This window comes from Haemorhous mexicanus, chromosome 3 (assembly GCF_027477595.1).
Source record: "Haemorhous mexicanus isolate bHaeMex1 chromosome 3, bHaeMex1.pri, whole genome shotgun sequence".
In the NCBI taxonomy this organism is placed as follows: domain Eukaryota; kingdom Metazoa; phylum Chordata; class Aves; order Passeriformes; family Fringillidae; genus Haemorhous; species Haemorhous mexicanus.
This window is the reverse complement of record NC_082343.1, coordinates 91,833,606-91,854,291: the sequence shown is the minus strand read 5'-3', so window position 1 is coordinate 91,854,291 and position 20,686 is coordinate 91,833,606. Positions and strand designations below refer to the sequence as shown.

The following is a 20,686-nucleotide window of genomic DNA, read 5'->3' as shown; positions in this document are numbered from 1 at the left end:
ACAGAGTATGAGACACAAAAACAAGCCCTTGACTTACTATAAACATGATTTAGCAACAACCAGAGCATTAATGTGTTATTAACCTGACCCTCATACTGAATGCAAAACACAGCACTATACCAGGTACTGAGAAGAAAACCCTACCCCAGCTGAAGCCAGGACAGCCCGCTTGAGCAGGAATGTTGGAATGACCTCTAGAGGTCCTTTCCAGCCTAAAGAACCACTTAACTTGTCCTTCTGTGTTCTTGGGTCATTCCTCTAAGGGCAGTTAATGTAAGAAAATCTAGCATAAACACAGAGCATGAAGGGTACAGGAATTCAAACATCTGTTCTTCAAGTCAGTAGCTAATGAGCTTGAACAGCCATAGCAGTTGGTTTGTTGGCTTTGACAGATCACTGATGAAATATTGCATACTGCTGATGAATGAAGGAAAAAAAAATTCAGAAAGTGGCTTATGTTTCAAAGCACACTGAATGTTCTGCTCATACACAAAAGCTGAAATTGAAACCAACACAAAAGGTAAATTCTTTTGAAAAACTCAGAAACAAAATTCTTTGTGAGAATCCGTTTTCTTATTTGCGTTATTCCGGACAACATGCCACAGGGCATGATTTAACCAGCTGATTCCAATGTTCCAAATAATTGTTTTAAATTTTAATTGCATATACAAGAATTTGTATTCTTTAGCTTGATTTAATGCATCTCTTATGGGACTATTTTTAAGACTAAATAGATGTAGTGATTACTTGTGTAAAACTGTAACAGCTCGATTAAAAAAACTGGGATTAAGGCTTTTAGAGAACAAACACTGCATAGGCATACAGAGCAAAAGCTTTCCTACCTTATAGTGGCAAATGTGATGATTTTATGAAATTTTCAATTGATATAGAAAATGCAGTAAACATAAATTTATGCAGTTGTATATATGCCCTTCTAGAATTAATCACAAATTTTCTTCAAAATTGATTAAGTATAAATAATATCCTACATCATTTCCAGTTCTATGCAACACAGCATGGGTATAATTCATCTACAGGCTGACTTAAAATTTGAAATTAAGATATAGAATGTGTAAAATATTCCTTTTTAAAACCACTTCTAAACGTGTTTTCTTTAACAATTTTATAAATTAATAAAATGAAATAAAAATTCTTAAATCTATTCCAGACTTCCTTCACTGTTAATCTTCAAATAATTTTGAAAAGATGAGATGTGATGACAGCAATATTGCAGGCAGTTGTCATTTACCAAATCACCTTTCTATTTCTCATTCATCACATAATTGATTATGCTGGAAATCAGAATGGCATGTATGAAAGCGAGGCTATACTATGTACTTGCTGAGATACAAAACCTACTGCTCAGATGTTTCCAAATCAACAAAAAAATATCCTATGTTTCTAGGTAACTGGTAACGTTGGAAACAATAGCAAGACATCAGATAATTGAGTTTGGGTGGTTTTCTTTGGTTTATTGATTTAATGTAATTGTAAGTAATACTTTCACATTATGCAGGATACCCAACACCTGTAAATGACAATAAAAATATGTACTAATATGAAAACCTATATATCTCTGAAATAATGAAATTAAATAGATAAACACCATCATTGAAAATGAGACAATATATTGTATGAATTGTGATTTTTATGTGTCTTTTAGAAACACATTTTCAGAATACACATGCATGAAAAGCTTTTTAGACTAGTTCAAGCAATGATTTTCTTCTTCTGTGGAAAGGGAGGAAGTAGAAGTGTAGGTAAAATCATGGGCACAGATAATATAATCTTGTAACTAGTATTTAATACATTAAGCCTTGCCAAAGTATCCATGTGGAGGTACAAAAACATGCTGAGGACTTTCCCAGTTCAGAATGTGCCATCTGCTTTTGAAGCTGGAAGACCAAATAATAAACTTCAGCAGATTCTGTACCATTGCATGGTCTAGGTGATAGCTGGCCAAATTAACTGGATAATGTATTTAACAAATAAACCCTTTTAAAGACAGCTAAAGGTGCCCTTCTCAGCCATGAGTAAATGCTCACATCCATACTACTGATTAAAGTGTGACAGAAAACTGGAAACAACTGCTTTCAATATGTTCACTTGGAAGATACATGAAACGTAAATGTACATAATACCATGATATAGCTCTGTGGGGATGGTCACTATGTTCAAAAAATTCCAGAGAAAAATTCTGAAAGTTCTGCAGGTAAATCAGATTGAAGAGTGATGTTGTCACATACAGGGAAGATTTTAATTAATGCTTGCTTGGAATCTCCTAAACGGAAAAGGACCCGCTGTATCGCATCACTGTGCAGAACAGACAAAAATCTAAGATGTCTAAAATATATTAGTATTCATATTCTAAAAGTGACAACCCACCTTACTAGATAAATCAAAATCCTGATGACCTGACTATTTCAATCTCTTAGTTACATTTACCTTCCTTCAACCGCTGAATTGAAGAAACATCATTTTCCCCCAAGACAGTAATATCACTTTAACCAAAAAGGGAGCAAATTTTACATCAGGCAAATGCATTCCAGAACATACTCATGGAATGAAATGTGTTTGGATTAATGTTCTTTGAATAACTTTAAAGAACAAATCCGTAAAACCAATCCAAACTACATTTCAAGTATGTGCTTAAAGCTTTAACTGAAAAAAACCAATACATTCTCAATCATAAAATCACAAAAAATTACACTCAAATGAATACACATTTTCAAACCAGTAATCAAATCATCCTAAAATAAACAGAAACAGAAACACAAATGAAACTGCATTGAAACAGGTTTTTATTTTCTTTAGGCAAGGCAAAAAAAGTAAGCAATCAGAGCTTTATTGACTTTCTTCTATAAAGCTGCCATTTCACAAGTACCATAAAGACAATGACTGAACATTTAAAACTCATTTAATCTTCATCAGGTTTGAAAAAATGGCCATATCTAAAGAAACTAATCATACAGTTAAAAGAAAGCAGTAGCTCTAAACTATATGAATGTATTAGTTTCTTGCACATGTGGATTAAAAAGAATAAGTTCAAAAAGGAGAAAGTCTGTTTCTATAGATATTGGATGTGTTAATTGTGGTGTTTAACCACTGCAGTCATAGTTGAATCCAAAACCAGAATAAGTGTCAAATATGATCTTCCAAACTAATTCAAAGTCAAATGTAGCAAATGTATTCTTTTCCTATTGGAGGGTTTTGAAACAGTAACAAAAAATGGTCATTTATTCTACTCTTTGACTCTTTTCCTGCATTATAGGGAAAAAAACCCCACACAATTTTGCAGGTAAAGCATACAGATAGAATTATCTATCTCCAACAGCCTCTGAGAACACAAATCAACAGTTTGTCACGGATTCATATTTTATATCTTATGATACAAGAGCTTGGGAGGCTACAACTTCCTTGTCAAGTTTGCTTTTTCCTTTGACAGAGGTTAAGGATGACTGCTGAAGGATTACAATTTTATTGCTGCTTGGTGAAGGATATACTGCTCTCTCTACATTTTAGAAGGACTCACAAGAATAATCACAAGTCATTTTGAAGGCCAAAACCATAAACTCAAATTCATGTAAATCCCTACTAGTCACAGTCTACAATCACACCTTGCAAGTTATTTAGTATGCCACTGTTTCAAAGATAGCAGTATAAAACTCTAGTAAACAAAGGAAATGTGTAAATTGAACTGACAGTATTTTTTAGTGTAACAACAAGAAGAATGAGCCCATAAATACAGAAGTGTTAATATTAAGGTAGAAAAAGAAGGAAATAAAATTTTCAGGGTGAACTTGAACTCTATACCTAGAATCAATTTTTTAATTGTCGTTTAGCTGCATTTGTTGCTACAATATTATTAGGCTTTGAAATTGGTATGGCATTTTAATGGCTTAAATGTATGAAGCAAAGACAATGCTTTCACAGCTGATGCAGTGCAGACAATTTTCTGACCAATGTCTCATACAAGAGAAGCCCCTGGGATTAAAAAACAAACTTAGAATAGCTTATTAGTATTGAGCTGTATAACTCTATCAAGTTTTTTCTGAGAGAAAAAAACTCTTTATCTGCTAGATCAAAAGGAGGGGAAGTGATATACTTTGTAATTTTCATATGCTTTTACAATCTGTTCAAAAATCCTAAAATAAATACACAGCCAGCTAATAAGATTTGAATGTATGCTATGTAACTTTGTTCCATTAATACTAGATGTTAATACTAAGCATAAAAGGTAAAACATCCCTGCTGAAAAGAAATAAGAAGAAAACATAGAAAGGAAAAAATAGAAAGGAAACAGTTTCTTAAAGGGCAGCTCCTATTAGCCTTCCATATTTAGAAAAGAGGATTTATATTCTAACAAGTCTGTTTTTAAAAGAAGTGGTAAAGCTAATGGGTTAAGCATGCAATCTAACAATATATGCTGAACATTCTCTTCTCCCCATATCAATCTACTATATATAATGAGATCAACAAACCCCTGTCATTTCAGAATTATCAACATTTACATCACAGAGAAACAGCTCAGAAGAAAAACACAAAAATATTCAGATTTTCCTTTGATTTTTCTTTTTTGATAGAAAAAGGCAATTTTGAGAAGTCTAACATGCATGTCTCATGGTAACTTTTGCAGCAGTCTCCTTCACAGACCATCCTCTAACAGCAAAAATAGTCCTAGCTAAGGCTTCCTTTAATTTCATAATTTGTGCATTGCATTCCCTCACAGCACAAATGTTTACAGTCCAGGTGCAGCAATTGATACTTAATAATACTTGAATGATGTAAAAAAATACTATCTTAATCACAGTAATTTGATATTTTATACGGGTCAGAATTATTTCTAAACACTTCTGAAGTAAAGATTGAATACTTTACCATTATTTAACCTTACTAATATAAATATAGCAAAAAACCCTATATTATTTCTGTTTTACTTCTTACCTAGTTTGCACATATGACATTCCATGACTGGAAAAGAGTTAATTCATTACCAAAGCATGATACCAATACCCATCTCAGAATGATTAGTGAACCATTTTGAGAACTATCATTTTACAAGATGAAAAATGACAGGAGTGATTAGCCACTCTTGTATAACCCTGATAGTACAGTGGTAAATGTAGATATGAAAACTTTTAGAATCACAGTTGTTTGGATCAGGCTTTTAAAATGACCAAGTCCACCCTGTAATGTAAGATGCTGTTAGCATGCCCATTTTTAATTTATCTTAAACAATAGACTAGTCTTATATATAGCATTAAAATGTGATGACAAATCTAATTTATTCAATGTGTTAAATAATAAGCATAAAATATGAGACCCCCCATTTGTAATTTCAAAACTTATGTTTAAACTGTTTCAGTTCTCAAACTGAAATAATCTGTATCTGTAAATGTATCTGGACTTTGAAGACTTTAAATGATTCATAAGCTCTCCAAAGGACTGAAGTAATCTGTGTGAACTAAAATGTATTTTCAGTCAAGGAGAATTGAAATTGAATTATATTTTCAACTTTATGAAAAAAGTTTCCAAATTTCCTTTCCAATTTTACTTGCCTCTTTATTGTCCAAAAATTGAAAGAGTTAAATTACACTTTATTGCTCAATATAGATTACTAAAACCCTTTAATGTAACCCAGTTCTTACCTTATTGTGATAGGGACGAGCATACCCTTGCTGACAGACTGGTTCAGGGATGCAGTCAGAATGTTCTGGGAGGTTCCACAGCCTAGTCGAACTGTTGGTCTTCCCTCCACAAGATACAAGTGAAGAAACTGCTCTCCAAAATTTCTTTCACCAGCTTTGAAAACAAAAATGGAGACAGTCACACTTCTGAAGGTGTAGGACCTCACAGAACTAAATCACACTACTGGAACACCATCATCAGACACGATGCCCATGTGACCTTGGGGACACTTCTGTCCATATACAGGACTCTTAACTGTGAGGAAAAAAAATCAGACTGTAAATCTCTATATTTAGCTGATAACAGTTAAAAGTAAAATAAATTAACTAAAAGACAAAATTTACTTAATACCACTGTAGTGGCATTGATCTTACAGAGATCTTACATTAATTGAACTTCTCTCTATATCCAGCAGTATCATTAAGGCAGCAAAGGTGACAATAAAAAAACAAATTCACATTAATTCAGCTTTTCAAATAAGTTATAGAAAACAAAAATTATAAGAGGACAGCTCTTATAATAGATTTAATATTATGAAAAATTCACCTTTCTCAATTAATGATATATTTCAGACTTGTAGAAAAGAAAAATTATTTACAAAACAATAAACATAGTGTTACTTGGACTCTTAAAAATAAGAATGAAAAATATGCTTAAGTTCACTTCTGCTATATATTACAATATAATTATACATTGTAAAAATGACAGCAAAATATTTATATTTAAGTGATGAATGATATCAGGGTTTTCTAAACAAAAAGGACTAACACCTACAGTTTCCAATGCTATTGGGTGAATTTGCCCTTTGAATTTATCTGTATTTACTTTTCATAAAAGGTATGACAGTTCCTGTTGACAATTTTTTTTCACCTTTAAGACAAATAGTTAAAACGTTAATCTGTTTTTACACTGTATTTCACTATGTTTAACTGAAGTAAAAAAGACTCACTAACTGGGTCACAAAATTGAAAATACTGCATGTATTTTTTGATGTACTACTGCCTCTGAATAGGAGGCCCTGGGTGCTGGCATGGGTGTTAGGCAGGGAGGAATCTCACGCTAGCATTTGGGGGACCCTCAGTTGTGGAGTGCCTGGGTTTGGGTGTGTGAGCCTTGAGTGAGTCTGCCCATGAGCCATGAGCAGGAGTCCCCCAGGGTGGGTATGAAGGGCTGGGATCTGGGCTGGGTTTCAGCTGCTGGGTAGGAGCTCCCAGCCCTGGAGCTGCTGCAGGGGGCCACAGGTCAGAGCATCCTTTATTGTTTTTATTCAGAAAGGTAAAAAGAATGAGGGCATTCTTGGGACTTAGAAGACACACCAATTTGTAAAATCAAAATAATATAGTTTATTTTGGAGGAAAAAACAAAAAGCAAAAAATGATTTTTTATGAGACAGAGAGAGAACACAGTGCTTGCGACTACCTGATCACTTCCTTTTGTATAGTTCCTAACAGAAACAGTTCACAATGTAAACTCCCTCCTTGAGAACAGCTTCCTAGTCAACATTGCATTTCTTCAGTCTGTTACAAATCCTGATGACCTACTGAAGTCTTTTATGCTTAGACATATTTTGTATTCTGAATACCTAATTAACTCCAAAGCTCTTTTAATTTGACTGGATTTCATGCCTTTAGCTTTTACAATTTCCTTCTACAATAGTCTGATAATGCTCTTTCAAAATATATTGCACTATTACACTGCTTTTGAACCATCATTTAACTGATATATGAACATATTGCACTATTTGTTTCCTAGTCTTCTCCCCTCCCTGCACATGCCATTCCTGGCATTTCCAGTTTCTACCAGTAAGTAGATCTGTAAGCCACATTGATTCAGAGAGAACAAAGTGGATGTACATGTGCACGTATATAACGTCTTGAAAAAGTGAAGTTACAGATGAACAGCTTGTTTCCCTTCTCTCAGTGACTCTGTCTGTCTATTCACATTGCCCACTAGTAAAATCTTGGAAGAAGGTCCTCATTATTACCAGTAAAGTAAAAAATCTGGGACAGCTCTCTCAAAGGCAACATTACTTCTTGAAACTTCAGTGAGTGTTGCTGCTTGAACTTCAGTCTAGGGAGCACTTTTAAGTCACACTTACAGGTGACTAACAGCATTCTTCACATTATTTGCTAGGTGGTATGAAATCCTTTGAAAGGACAGTCCTTTAAATCTTTCTACAGTGAACATGAAGAGTCAGAATTTTGTTCTGGCAATGTGAAAGAGCATATACTACCCAGTGCATATGATGGAAGCTACCTTCATAGGAAAAGCTTGAGTCATAAGCAAAACAGACAGGTCCTGGGAAGAGACTAAGATCAGGAAATATCTGAGTTAAAAACCTTGATGGATATTAGGGGTAAATCATCTTGACCTTAGTAGAGATTATGTGAGGGGTTCCAGAAAAAGAATCCCAGCAATCATCCTTTCACAGAAAACTGGTAGCTGGAAGGTTATTTTTGTACATCAGTATGTCAGCAAGCAAATGGCCATTGAGCTTAAATGTCTGCATATTTAAAAGACAGATTCGAAGTCCCATTAAAATATGAGATAAGCTTATTAAGAAATAAAATATATTTTGACGCAGAGGAAGGATACTGTGAAATGCTCCACATGAAAATGCCAGCTGAAATAAGAGACAAAGAGACTACAACTCAAATGTCTGAATGGCCTCTATTAGTTTCTTAAGGGGAACATGGGAAGATCTGGGGAACAGAGCTTTTGAGAGAAAAGGAAATAATTTATGAGCCCAGCTTATGAAAAGGGAGCTGTTGTCCTTAAGAAATGCTATAAACATGGGCTATGATATCTGAAATCCAATTGTCAGAAGTTATAGGCTACCATATATAGCAGGAGCTAAACAATCTACCCTTGAAGGGATTGTGAGCAGCATTATGCTGACTCTCTTAAAAGTGAAAATGATGAAGTAAAACTTAACAGCTATATCAGGTTTTTATGATCACTAGCAATTTATTTTGCTTTGTGGCTAAATATCACAATTTGCTTTGACATGTTGATGAAATTTAATCATGCAAACAAATAAAATAATTAAGGAATAGAATAGAAATTTTATGAACGCATTCTGTAGTCAACAAATAAATCTTCTCAAATGATGGCTAATCTTTCTTGGCACAAATGTAACTGTCACATTCTATCAACAACTTAAACATAATGTAACTGCAAAAATTCCAGACAGTTTTAGTCCATTTACTGTTAACATTCTTGAATGTATGTATTTCCTGAATACATACTGAAATAATTAGGGAAAACATCATTATTGAGAACGTAAATACATTTTTCTTTGTATTAAAACAGACATATGTATAATAATTTTCTATAAACCACACATAGGCTTCTATGATACCCTATCTCTTTCCTCATTTTTTCACCAGAAAACCTACTTTTGGAAGCCTCTATAAGTCCTTAGTACTTGGTAATTTCAACAAACCATTGATAAAATTCTTGCTAATAGAGTCATCAAATAGTAAATTTTTTTTTAACAGTATGGTATGATTTACTAAAGTGACATGCCTAGTACATGTAATGATTCTCATATTCTGCCTATTGGTTAGCCCATAAGCAAGCTTATTTGCTGCATTCTCTATTTTTTAAATTTGTCTTATCTATATTTGCATATATATAATTGCACTAACTGCTAAAAGGTATTAAAATAATGCATTGATATTTTTAGTGTTCTGTTACTTTTATTTTAAGGCATGTTGACATGAAAAAGTGAAGAAGGCCCAGATCTTTTTTGTTCTTCAATGGCTAATGTACTAGGTAAAGATAGATGCAAGTTTTAATCCTTTTATATTATCCTTATGATTTTGACTTAAATAGTCTTCTTATGCATACTTTCTGATTCAAATTCATTGGTGTATCAGTCGCATCTTGTCTGAGGTTTCTCCCTGTAATTAAATGTCTATTAATTATCTGCCAGAAAAACAGATGTAACCTCACCACCAACTGGTAAAAACAGGTGTGTTTGTAAAATGTGTAATCTGAAGGTAGATTAATTTTAAAAAAGTAATCAAAAAGTGTAACAATTTCCTAGTAAAGTACATCCGAAACAAGCAGATCACTGTAATAATTTTTCTATTTCAAAAAGTTATTTTGACAAATAGAAAGGTTTTTGCTTTATGAATGTGTGAAGCTTGTTGTAACAATAATTATTAAACCACTGCTAAAATGCATAAATTAACAGAATCTGAAAATGGTGGGAGCATTAACCCTTAGAAGTGTGTGGTTCTTGTACCTAGTGAGGGCATTAGCCTCAAGCTGGCTTTCTGCTGATAGTTAATTCCTTGGATGTTTGATGGTAACACCGCTTCAAAAAAGCAGCAGTAAAGGCAGGAGTTGTATTACTATTAAAAACAGAAGAGCTGAGAGCAGCAGCTTCTCTTTTGTAGTAGTTAGAAGTGAAAATGAAAGACCGAGCAGGGAGAAAAAATGGGGATGAAAGAAATACAGAGAAAGCATATGAGGAAACTCACAAAGGATATTTATCTGACAGAAGAGTGTACAGAAATAATTTAAAAATTCTCAATTATCTGAATAGGCACATGGAGTTCATTCATAAAACACTGGAGAGATTTTTATTTACAAATTTATATAATTTTTTATTTTATGGTCATGTAAAGGCAAACAAGAATATTGATCTTAAACGTTATAGGAAATATTTGTAATGTTTGGAAAGGAATCTAATTACCAGGGAGATACAGGACAAAAAAAGAAAGAGCACAAACAAGGAAAAGAAATTGGTGCTATAGAAGGAGGGGGCAGAGATAGCTAAAGTGGAAATGTAAATCAAAGATCTATCTAATGTTAAACACAATATCAGAATTCTACAAGAATTCTGATAATAAGACACAAAAAGTAAAGGATGACTTATCAGAATTCTCCAAGAATTCTGTGTCTGTGTTCCACAGCCAGGCAGAGATCCAAAGTTTTCCTTATTTACTTATTTATTTATTTAGCTTAACAGAAATCGAATCTTAATAGAAACCCTACTCGTGACTAAAAGAGCAGAATATTGCAAATCAGTTAAAATTCCATTTTAGGGGTAACATAGGGAATGAGAATGCAAGTATGACATGGTATTGAGTACCTATGAAGAAAAGGTGAGTTTTCACTCTGAGAAAATATACAAAATTTATCCTGAGTTCCTGGAGCTACCCCAGCTCAATTTTAGCTTGAGAACTGAACTCGTAGCACTAATCCTGACCCACACTGCCTCCTTTTTGGAGGGACAAGAAGTGAGCTGTGACACAGTCCATGGAAGTCTCAGATATGGGTAATTGGAAAGCAACAAACTTCATGGTCCTCCACTAATGTCATTCCATCTTTTCAGAAAGTGGAAACACTTATATTCTAAAGAACGTGAAGCCCTCAAATACTGCTGAAAGAAAATCTCTGCAAACACCTGAAAAATACCATATTAACAATTTTCCATAGACAGTATGAACTAATAGCTGAACAGGTTAAATTAGGTTTAAAAATCTAATTAGGTTAAATGTAAAATGAGTACATCATCTAGAAAAGAAAATACATAGAGTCACATGAATGGGTCATCTTGTTCACCCCTTGCAGTGAGCAGGAACATCTTTGACCCGATCAGGTTGCTCAGAGTCTTCTCAAACTTGGCTTGGATGATTCCAGGGATGAGGAATCTACCACCTCTCCGGGCAGTCTATTCCAGTACCTTGCTCCTCTCACTGTAAAAAAAAATCTTTATATCTAGTCTACATTTACACTCTTTTAGTGTTTTTTGGTTCAAAGACACACCATTTTTTTTGGTTTAAAGACATTTGCCCATGTCCTATTGCAACAGGCAACTAAGAAGTTTAGCCTCATATTTTTTATAAGCACCCATTTAATACTTAAAGACTGAAATGTGGTGTCTCCAGAGCCTTCTCTTCTCCAGGCTGAACAAACTCAGCTCCTTTAGCTTCAAAAAACACCACTTCCTCCAGAGTATAGCATAGAATCTTCCGTATTTTTTTCTCTTTTTTTTTGGTATGGAGTTCTTTGAGATTTTTGGTTCACAGAAATGCTTACTCAGGGCTTATGTGTAGATAGCAAGATTTACTATTTACTTTAACTTTGGCTGGAGCCAAATTAGTCTGCAGTGATCAAGCAAACAAAATCACTAAATGCCAAATACATTCCAATAACCTTCACTGAATTCTTCTTCAAGGGCAAATAACTCCTCTTGAAATTGAAATACTAACAAGTATAAAACATTTTGATATAAAGAACTGCCACATCATCACTTATGCATGATTCTTGGCAAATTTTGCAGTACTGTAGCTTAGGCAGCTGCAGCAACAGCCCAGATATAACACACAAGAATTTAAAATACTGTTTTGAAAAGAAGTAAACATTAATTTTCAGTTTGGGGCTAGAGAGTTTCAAATCTAAAAAAAAAAATCTAGTACAGATAATAACAAAAGGCATAATTAAATAATGCCACAAAGCTTATATTACTTTTAACCCTGGCTTATAAATATGTACATAGTTCAGGTGAATTTGCATATACTACTACCAGATTAATATAAATGCCACAGATTTTAATCAGAATTATTTATGCTATATCAACAAGATTTCTTGTGTAGAGAAACCCTAGGAAGCTGCAGTGAACTGAAAATGCTCCCAATGATTTTGTCTTTGTGGAGTAAATCTATCAAATAATCATATTTTTCTAGCTCTTGGGAAGAAATCACCTCACTTTCCATGTTTTCCATTTGCAAGAAATTGCAAGATAAAATATATAATGAAATACTCAACTGGCAGAGAAGTCTATTTTTTCTTGCTGACTAGTGAAAAGCGTACTTCTGTCTCAGAAGTTTATTCCATATATTGAGGAATGAAATATGCAGGCAAGAAGCAACTTTTTATGTAGTATTAACAGGCATACATCCAAGTCTGCACGGATACTCTCTGGGGATCACAAAAGAATTCTCTGAAGTGTGAAATCACAGTAAGTGCTTCAAAATATGGCAAAACTGCAGAACCTAAGATAGTTCTATAAATCAAGAATTTGGAGCCAAGATCACAATTATAAAAGCGAGACTCAATCCAGCTACAGAGAAGTTGTTTCTCTGTAAGTTGTTCAAAACTTCTTCAACGTTTGTATTTTAGAGCTGTAAAACTTACAACTAAAGTCATGCTCACTATGTTCTTTCTTGTCAGGAAGCAGCATTTTCTCTTGTAAGTTATGTTTTGCTCAATGAGTCATAAATTAAAGAACTTTCCAGAGCTACACAAGGAACAATGGTTCAAATTTTATAATGCAGCATGCATTAGAATACCAAAAGGCTTCTACTGCATTTTAATGACTCATTTTGCTGTTGAAGAGGAAATGCCAGCTGATGTACACTAAAGTTAATAAGGACCTGAAGGAGCTAAAACTGATACTTAGCTTCAAGTATCTTTGGTACTCACTGTAAAGAATGGTGCCATTTAGAGCAGTTGTTTTCACTGTCAAGTACAGAGTCGTCAGATTGCTTGTTTCCTGCCCAGATGCAGTCCTGGTTTCAGATACAGATGTCAGAGAAGGTAGCTCCAAATAAGAATTTCCAGTGAAGGATGGAAAAAACAGTGCTATATCTGAAATGAACAACAAAAAGCTATTTTTATTAATTTATTACAAAATAAAGCAATAAAATGCAAGCACTTAAGAAAGATCCATTTTTTATACCTGTGAATAGCATCATCACCTATATTATTTGCTAAGCATGCATATAAAATTCTTTAATTTCAAATGTTTAAATCAAATACATAGAAAATGAAATCTGCCTATTACCAGAAGTGAAAAGACCACTATAGGAGAGACTACTGCTAGAAGATGCAAGTTAAAAAGACTGTCATAAATTTTCTTCTTTACAGATGTGTCAGTACAGAACTTTTGTCCTATGACATCTCTGTGAATTATTTTTCATTTTTATTTCTAGACAGGAAACCCAGTCTTCATTTTCAGAATACTCAAATTTGTTCAGTTTGAAATTATAAAGAGACTGCCATTGGGCAGAATATGCATTTTTCCACTACACTAGTCTGGAAATGAATGATTGTTAAGAGAAAATTTTTAAGTGTGGAGGCTTAACATTTGCAATGTTTATTGCATTCATTACTTTAATCATTATGGTTTTTGCAGGTTTTTTTTACCCTTTAGACACGATAATAGTATCATGAATGGAAGAAAAAATAAGCTAAAACTAACTGAGGTTAGGCAGAATGTCTTCCCAATGCCTTAAGAAACCTATTTAAGCAAAATACCTTGAAGATTTCCCAGACTGATCACCAGGGATATGAGCAACGAATAAGCATCAAGAAAAATATTTTGAGTTCAGGTAATTTTTTGCAAAGAAATTTTTAGTTTAATGAACTAAAAATATACAATGGATCTATGTGTGATGATTACACACAGGCATGATTAGCACTTTTTAAAAAAGTTTGTATTCATTATATTAATTGTTTCTTTGTTTGTGAATCTGACCACTGTTTATCCTCTGCTGTTTTTATTGGACTTAAGAAAAAAGGACCAAAGGAAAGGCCTAGCTAAATGAGCACATGTGGAAGGACAGTCATTAAAAAACACCACACCCTGACAGCAAAAGAAAACCAGCAGTGACTAGTTATGTTTCTAAATCACAGGTCTGGAAAAGTCAAGATTGTTGGAGAAAGTGGAAAAAGATATGGGATCAAAAAGGTCAGTGGCATTGCAACTCAGAGGCAGACCTACATGATTATGAGCGTGTTTTGCCTAATTAAATTCATATTTTAAAGAGAAACAGTACTAGGAGATCTAGCAGTGTAGTGCAGGGCCACAAACAGGATTAAGGGCTGGGCTCTCTTTCACATGAGGAAAGGCTGAGAGAGCCAGGACTCCTAAGGCTGCAGAAGAAAAATCTCAAGTGGATCTTAACACCTGTTTGTAAATACATGGGGATGGAGAAGAGGGAGCCAAACTTCTCTCAGCAGTGCACTTGATAGCAATGGGTACAAATCAAAACCCAAGAAATTACACCTGAAGACATGGAAACTGTAACACTGTGAGGATGGTCAGACATTGGCAAATACCCAGAGGGGTTTGTCAGGTCTCAGTTCTTAGGGATTTTCAAAAACAGACTGGGCATGGTTGTGAGAAACTTGTTCTAGGTGATCCTGCTCTGCTTGAGCAGGGGGTTGGACTTGATGGTCTCAAGATGATGGTCCCTTCCACCCTCAACAAATTGGTGATTCTCTTGTCCTTCACAGGGAGGTTCTGTGCACTCAACCTTAATTATTATTCTTGAAGTGCAATGCCTTTAGAAATCTCAGGGTGGTTCAGTACTCACAATATAGTGGTACACTGAGCAACAAAGCTATTAAAATGTCTTTTATTAGGTAGTTAAAAAAAACCCCAAACCAGTCAACTTGGAGAGTAACTGTCTGCAATTTATAATAAAGTTAAAATTCATCTGTGAAGTTTCTGTCAGCTAGGTGAAGGGAAGGGGGAGAAGAATGAGGAGGAGAAGGGATCATGGTATATCTGGGCAATCTTGAAAGGAAGGACAATCTCATTAGTCCTTTAGGAAAGTTAGCTCCCTTCAAAGGAGGGATCTCCCTTAAAGATTTGAAACTTTCCAAGGAGTCCAGCACCTTGCATCCAAAGCCTTTACAATGATGTATAGGCAAAACTGCTGAGAAAAGATGCTATTTCAATAGTCCTGTCTACATCTGCAGTGCCCAGAGCAGCCTAGGCTTCCACCACCAGTGTCGTGAAGTCCTCTCAGAAATCAGCAGAAGAGACAGCAAATGCAGCAACTGCATCAGAAACAAATGCATACCTGGCAAATAGGCCATCCAGAAATGCCAAGATGCAGAGCACATCCTCTTCCCTATGGTGTGCAGGCTATTAGCCTGCTGATCCTGAACAGTCATTTTCTGCCCTAAAGCTGTACAACAGCTGCAATCTGTTCCAAGTCTACAACATCAGTAAAGGGGTCACTGAGAGCACAGGGATTAGTCTTCTGCTTGGATGAAGGGTCTAAGTGGGAGAAAACAGATTGAGTCTCTGTATTAAGAACCTAAAACTTATGTCTGTGATACAGTACACAGGGAGAACAGCTATGGGCAAAGCTGCCAGTCTGAACAAAATTTTTTCACTTCCCTCATTCTAGTAAACTCTTAATTAGCAGAAATTAAAGTTCCATGAAGCACTGATCATGGCTGCACACTGGTAGGATCCATGAATCAGATCCAAGGAAGGGCATCTGCTGAACTACAATGAGCTAATTTTCCACCACCTTATGAGAGTATTTTAGTACTGCTTCCTAGCAATATTTACAGATCTTCATATTTTAGGATGGTTGCTGGCAATAAATAATTTAGTATTTAATATATTTCACAGGACAGGCTAACAGTAAGAAGTGGTTACTTAAATCCACTCTGGATCCACTATCTGACACTGTCACCTCTGTCCATGATCACAGGGGACTCTCTTCCACTGAGGCAATGGTCTTCAAGTGAGCACACGCAACCTAAGGGGTTCTCAAAACAATTAACTAGGATACAGGAAGAAATAAAAAGTTTCTCACATTTTAAGGGTAAAAAAGATTAAAAATAATTCAAGAGAAAAAATTTGTAGGAGGGACCACAGTGTTGAGTCTGAATTACCTGACAAATACATATTGCTAAGAATTATACTTTAACAATTAAATGGAAGACTCAAATTTTCTACTGAAATAAATAGATTAGCTGGGATATAATTTATGACAATTTTCACAATAACACAGTACAACAAGAAAAAGTTGAGAAACACCAACAAGTTTCTATTATGTCTCTACTAGATTTTGTCTTGGTCAGAAAACAAAGAGGAGTAAGGGGAAGAATATAGTTTTCTACTGTTACTGAAATGGAATCAATCTGTTTCCACTTCTACCTCTAATTTTCCCTTTGCATTCTTCATTTTTTTTTTTTTTATTACAAGTCTGGCTTATCTTGAATTTGATTAAATTCTGTTGAATTCTTTTTAAAATATATTTTTAAGTGTTAAAGATGTTTAGAGTCATCAACTGCACCAGCCATCATTAAAAATCACTAATTTTTTCTCTTTCACAAAATCCTAGAAAGAGAAAAAATGCACTCATCTTCTGGTAGGAAAATCAGACCAAACATCTGACTAAGTTTGTCTACAATCTACAGGGTAGATAACTTCATTGAATGTCCCTGATCCTCTTTAATAATGAAAGTATACAGGTAATCCTAGGATGTGATTATCCTCACCCAATCATGACTTAAACCTGCCTGTTTCACTTTATTTGCTATAAAAGGACTTGAGGGTCAATAGTTTAGGTGTAAACATGTCTGCCTGCAATGTCTGATGGCAGATGAACAATTCTCATTCTTGTTGCTTATGCATCAGAAATAGGCAACCTGCAGAAGGATTTTCTTAAGGCAAAATCAAATTAATACAGTAGTTTTGAGTTGAAATGTTAAAGATGTGAATTGAACAGGATATCAGAATATTTGGTCAGGGGATTAAACTCTGAATTTGCAGTTTGTATCTTTCAATTACAATGGTAAACATCCTCTGAAATCTATGGACAGATTCTGTGCTTGTTCCTCTTTTCCATCAGTCAGAGAATGTAATAGAAGCACAGGTGATAAAAACTTTTACGAGCAGTGCAGCAAACCTTTTCCATATTATCAAGAATGGAGGTGTTCCCAGCAGGCAGAAAGTCAGTTAAGAAGCAATATCAAGGGTCTGATGAATACATGATCTGTTCTATCCATGTCATGCTCAGAGAATATCCCAGGCAAACAAATTTAACCACCTCAGAGTAATGCATTCTTTTATCTTATGTTCATGGTGTGAAGAAAATCAAAGTGAAATACATATGATTCAGAAAATTCCTAGGGATTATGTCTGGTACCTATGAAATCTGACTTGGCTGTTTCATAAAGCATCACATGCACCTACACCAGTACTGAAATACAGCAACCATTTCCTATGAAATAATTGATTAGCTGAGTTCAGCTGTTTCAAGACAATAAAATATGAAACAAAATAAATCTTACCCTTGCTGCTTTCATTCATTTGTCTCAATGCACAAAAGCCTCCTGCCTGCTGTAACTGAACTCCAACATAACAAAGCACAAAATCCTTACAAAATAAAATGCACAAGTCTTCCTCTATCAGGCCAGCCTGGTGTTTTTTTGATAATGCTCTCCGCTGCCAACAGGGAGGTCTGAAAACAGATCACTGACTTAATCTCTTACTTTGCAGACTGCTAGGGCCTTTGAATGGCAGAAAGACAGTACATTTAATTGTGAAGACTCAAGAGGAAAGTGCTAAGGGCAATGGGTCACATAAGCAATCCTTAGAGCAGGACATCAATTCATTTTCATTGAAAGAAACTGCCATACAAGTGGAACAGTAATAGAAGAAAAGACTTAAAAAAATTAGGAAAACAAAGCAGAAGATATTCAGCAAGCATGCATCTGCAAAGGTTACAATGAAACCCAGAACAGAAGTAGGGATGATCAAAGGAATGGCATTGCTTCCAGATGGAGAAACAGAACAGGCCTATTCAACATGCAGAGGAAAATGTGGGTAAGAAATGGCAGCTCCATGTCTTGGAACACAGCAGGTAAGGGCATTCAATTACCCAATTATTGTTACTATCAGGTCACAGGCTTGCAAAACAAAAGAAAATTCTTACTAACTTTTTGCAGAATGTTTGGGGCAATTTATTGCAAAAAGATACTATGTAGGTCAAAATATACAAAAAATAAGGAAAAGTTAAGAACAGTACAAGAACCAGGGAAACTAATCCACCAGACTAGCAAATACAATGGAACCACAGGTCAGGAAACCTTAGTCTCATTGATTGGTGGAAGCTGAAACAATGCACTTGGGGAAAAAACTGTTGTCCTGTTTTATATATCCTTTCTAAAGAGCGACTGTTTTTTCTCTGAGACAGGAAATTGAGCTACATGCCCTCCTGGCCTGATCTGGCTTATGATTTTTGTGTGACTGGTTTTGCTCTGTGTATCACTACTAAGATTGCATGACAGAAACTAAAAGATATGCAGACCATTTAACATTAAGGAAATTAATGATTCCATAGATATCTGAAGCATATAGCAATTGACATCACCTAGTGCCTAGAGTTATCCATCTCCTTTGACAGCTGTATTTCAATAAGCAGATCAACTCAATAAATCTAGTGTTATTAGATTTATTACAAGAAAGAAATTGTTGATAGTTTAAGCATTCCTTAAGTACAAAGAATTTGAAGAGTTAGCTGCATGTCTGAAAAATCAAGATCATAATAAATCAGTTTGATGTTAACATGCTTTGTGAAAAAGAGAGACACAAAACAAAGAAATAATTCTGTTCACATTCCTATTTTGTAGCTCACAATATTCCTCTTCCAATCTCACATTTTAGGAAGGAGGAATCATTTAATTTTACTTTTCCCCTATACCTCAGTTGTTTTACATCAGCAAAGTTATAACTGCATTCATTTATAGAAGAAGAGAACTTTGTCAACTACTGAGTCTATGTGAAAGGAAGAAAATTACCTGTCTGTCTCAGAATAAGAAGAATTTTACTCAGTTAATGGGCAAGAAACATTATAAATGTCCAGGTGAGAAGTGCTGTGTAATTATTAAATTCTATAAATTTTTCTGGATAGACAGGTTACATAGACAGGTAAAGTCCAGATGTGTCAGCAAGTACAAAAGACTGACATGAAAAAGAAAAAAAGAAAATTATTAATTCATATTCAGCTCAAGATTTTGTGATAACAGAAATGACACCTCCACAGAAAGATAAAAAGTAGTGAAGATGTTTTGTGTTGAAAAAATCCCAAACAATCTAGTTATTGTTAGCCCAAATCCACAAACAGAATTAGCCTCTTACTGCCTGTTTTTTCATAGTTTTGAAAACAACACAGTGATTTGTCTTTTACTGTTTGATTAGTTTCATCTCCAAAATTTATTACTTTTCTCCTAAGTGCATTGGATTTTGAAGCGGAAAGAATGTTCTTAATTGATACTTGTACCTAATCAGATGTATTTTACCACCTGCATTCAAAATGATGCATAAGTGCTTCTCTTTTCCTGAATTTGACATGGAGGAAATTGGGAAGCTATTATCTAATATTTTTTCAAGCTGAATATATTTGACAGGAAATGATCTTCCTGCAAAAACACCAGAGTTCTATCTATTTTTAAAAAGCACCCCATCTAGAAGGGAAGTGAATGTCCTTTATATCTTAATTTATATATTTCTATCTTTCCCAATTATGGGAAAAAAATCTAAGACAGACTCCTAACATGAAATCATAATTTAAACTGGAGCTGTCATATTGCACTGCTATATTTGGTGCTGAGATGCTGGTTGCTTTGTAGGTTGCTGTGACACATATTAAGGCAAAATTTAATGAAGCAAGACTTGTAAAAATCTTTTGAAGCTCCTTCAGTAATATATTTGTTCTGTAAAATATCACAGAAGATCTACTCGAACATGAGCTTTCACAGTTTTGATTCACATCTAATGAACTGGTAAAAGAAGAAAATAAAATATTGGTTTTCAGTAAGAAAAGAGGCAGCTGTCATAATATTTTTGAAAACTCATACTTTTCATAACAAGTTTATGTACAAGAGATCATCATTGTAATGAGAACTTTTTGGTTCCCCAAATGAATGGGTCAATTATCTTAATTTTCTATTGGTTTGCAGTGAGTCTCAGCTAAATGTGTATATATTTTATTTGTAAGTTATAATTCTCATGCTTATCAAAATTCCAAGGTCTTTTTTTGTTTTGTTTTGTTTGATGGGGTATCAATGTGTTTTCAGCCACTTTAATTTTATCTCTGCCATCTAAGTTTAATTTTATTCTCTGCAATGGTTCTTGAACACATAAACAAACATTCCTATCCCAAAGGATCTTCGAAATACTTGAAGAGTAATTGGCTACAAAGGTTTAATTTGGAAAAATATTCAGATT

The 20,686-nt window shown here is 34.5% G+C and overlaps 1 protein-coding gene across 1 annotated transcript in view; it reads right to left on the bottom strand.

Annotated features, from left to right (window-relative positions):
- The window catches only part of EYS (eyes shut homolog), a 702,981-nt gene that overhangs the window by 133,473 nt on the left and 548,822 nt on the right, over nucleotides 1–20,686 (bottom strand). The window contains exons 37-38 of the mRNA XM_059842660.1: nucleotides 13,129–13,293; nucleotides 5,649–5,802 (exon numbers count right to left, since the gene is read on the bottom strand). Of these exons, the coding sequence (XP_059698643.1) occupies nucleotides 5,649–5,802; nucleotides 13,129–13,293 (319 nt within the window). The remainder of the gene's footprint in view (nucleotides 1–5,648; nucleotides 5,803–13,128; nucleotides 13,294–20,686) is intronic.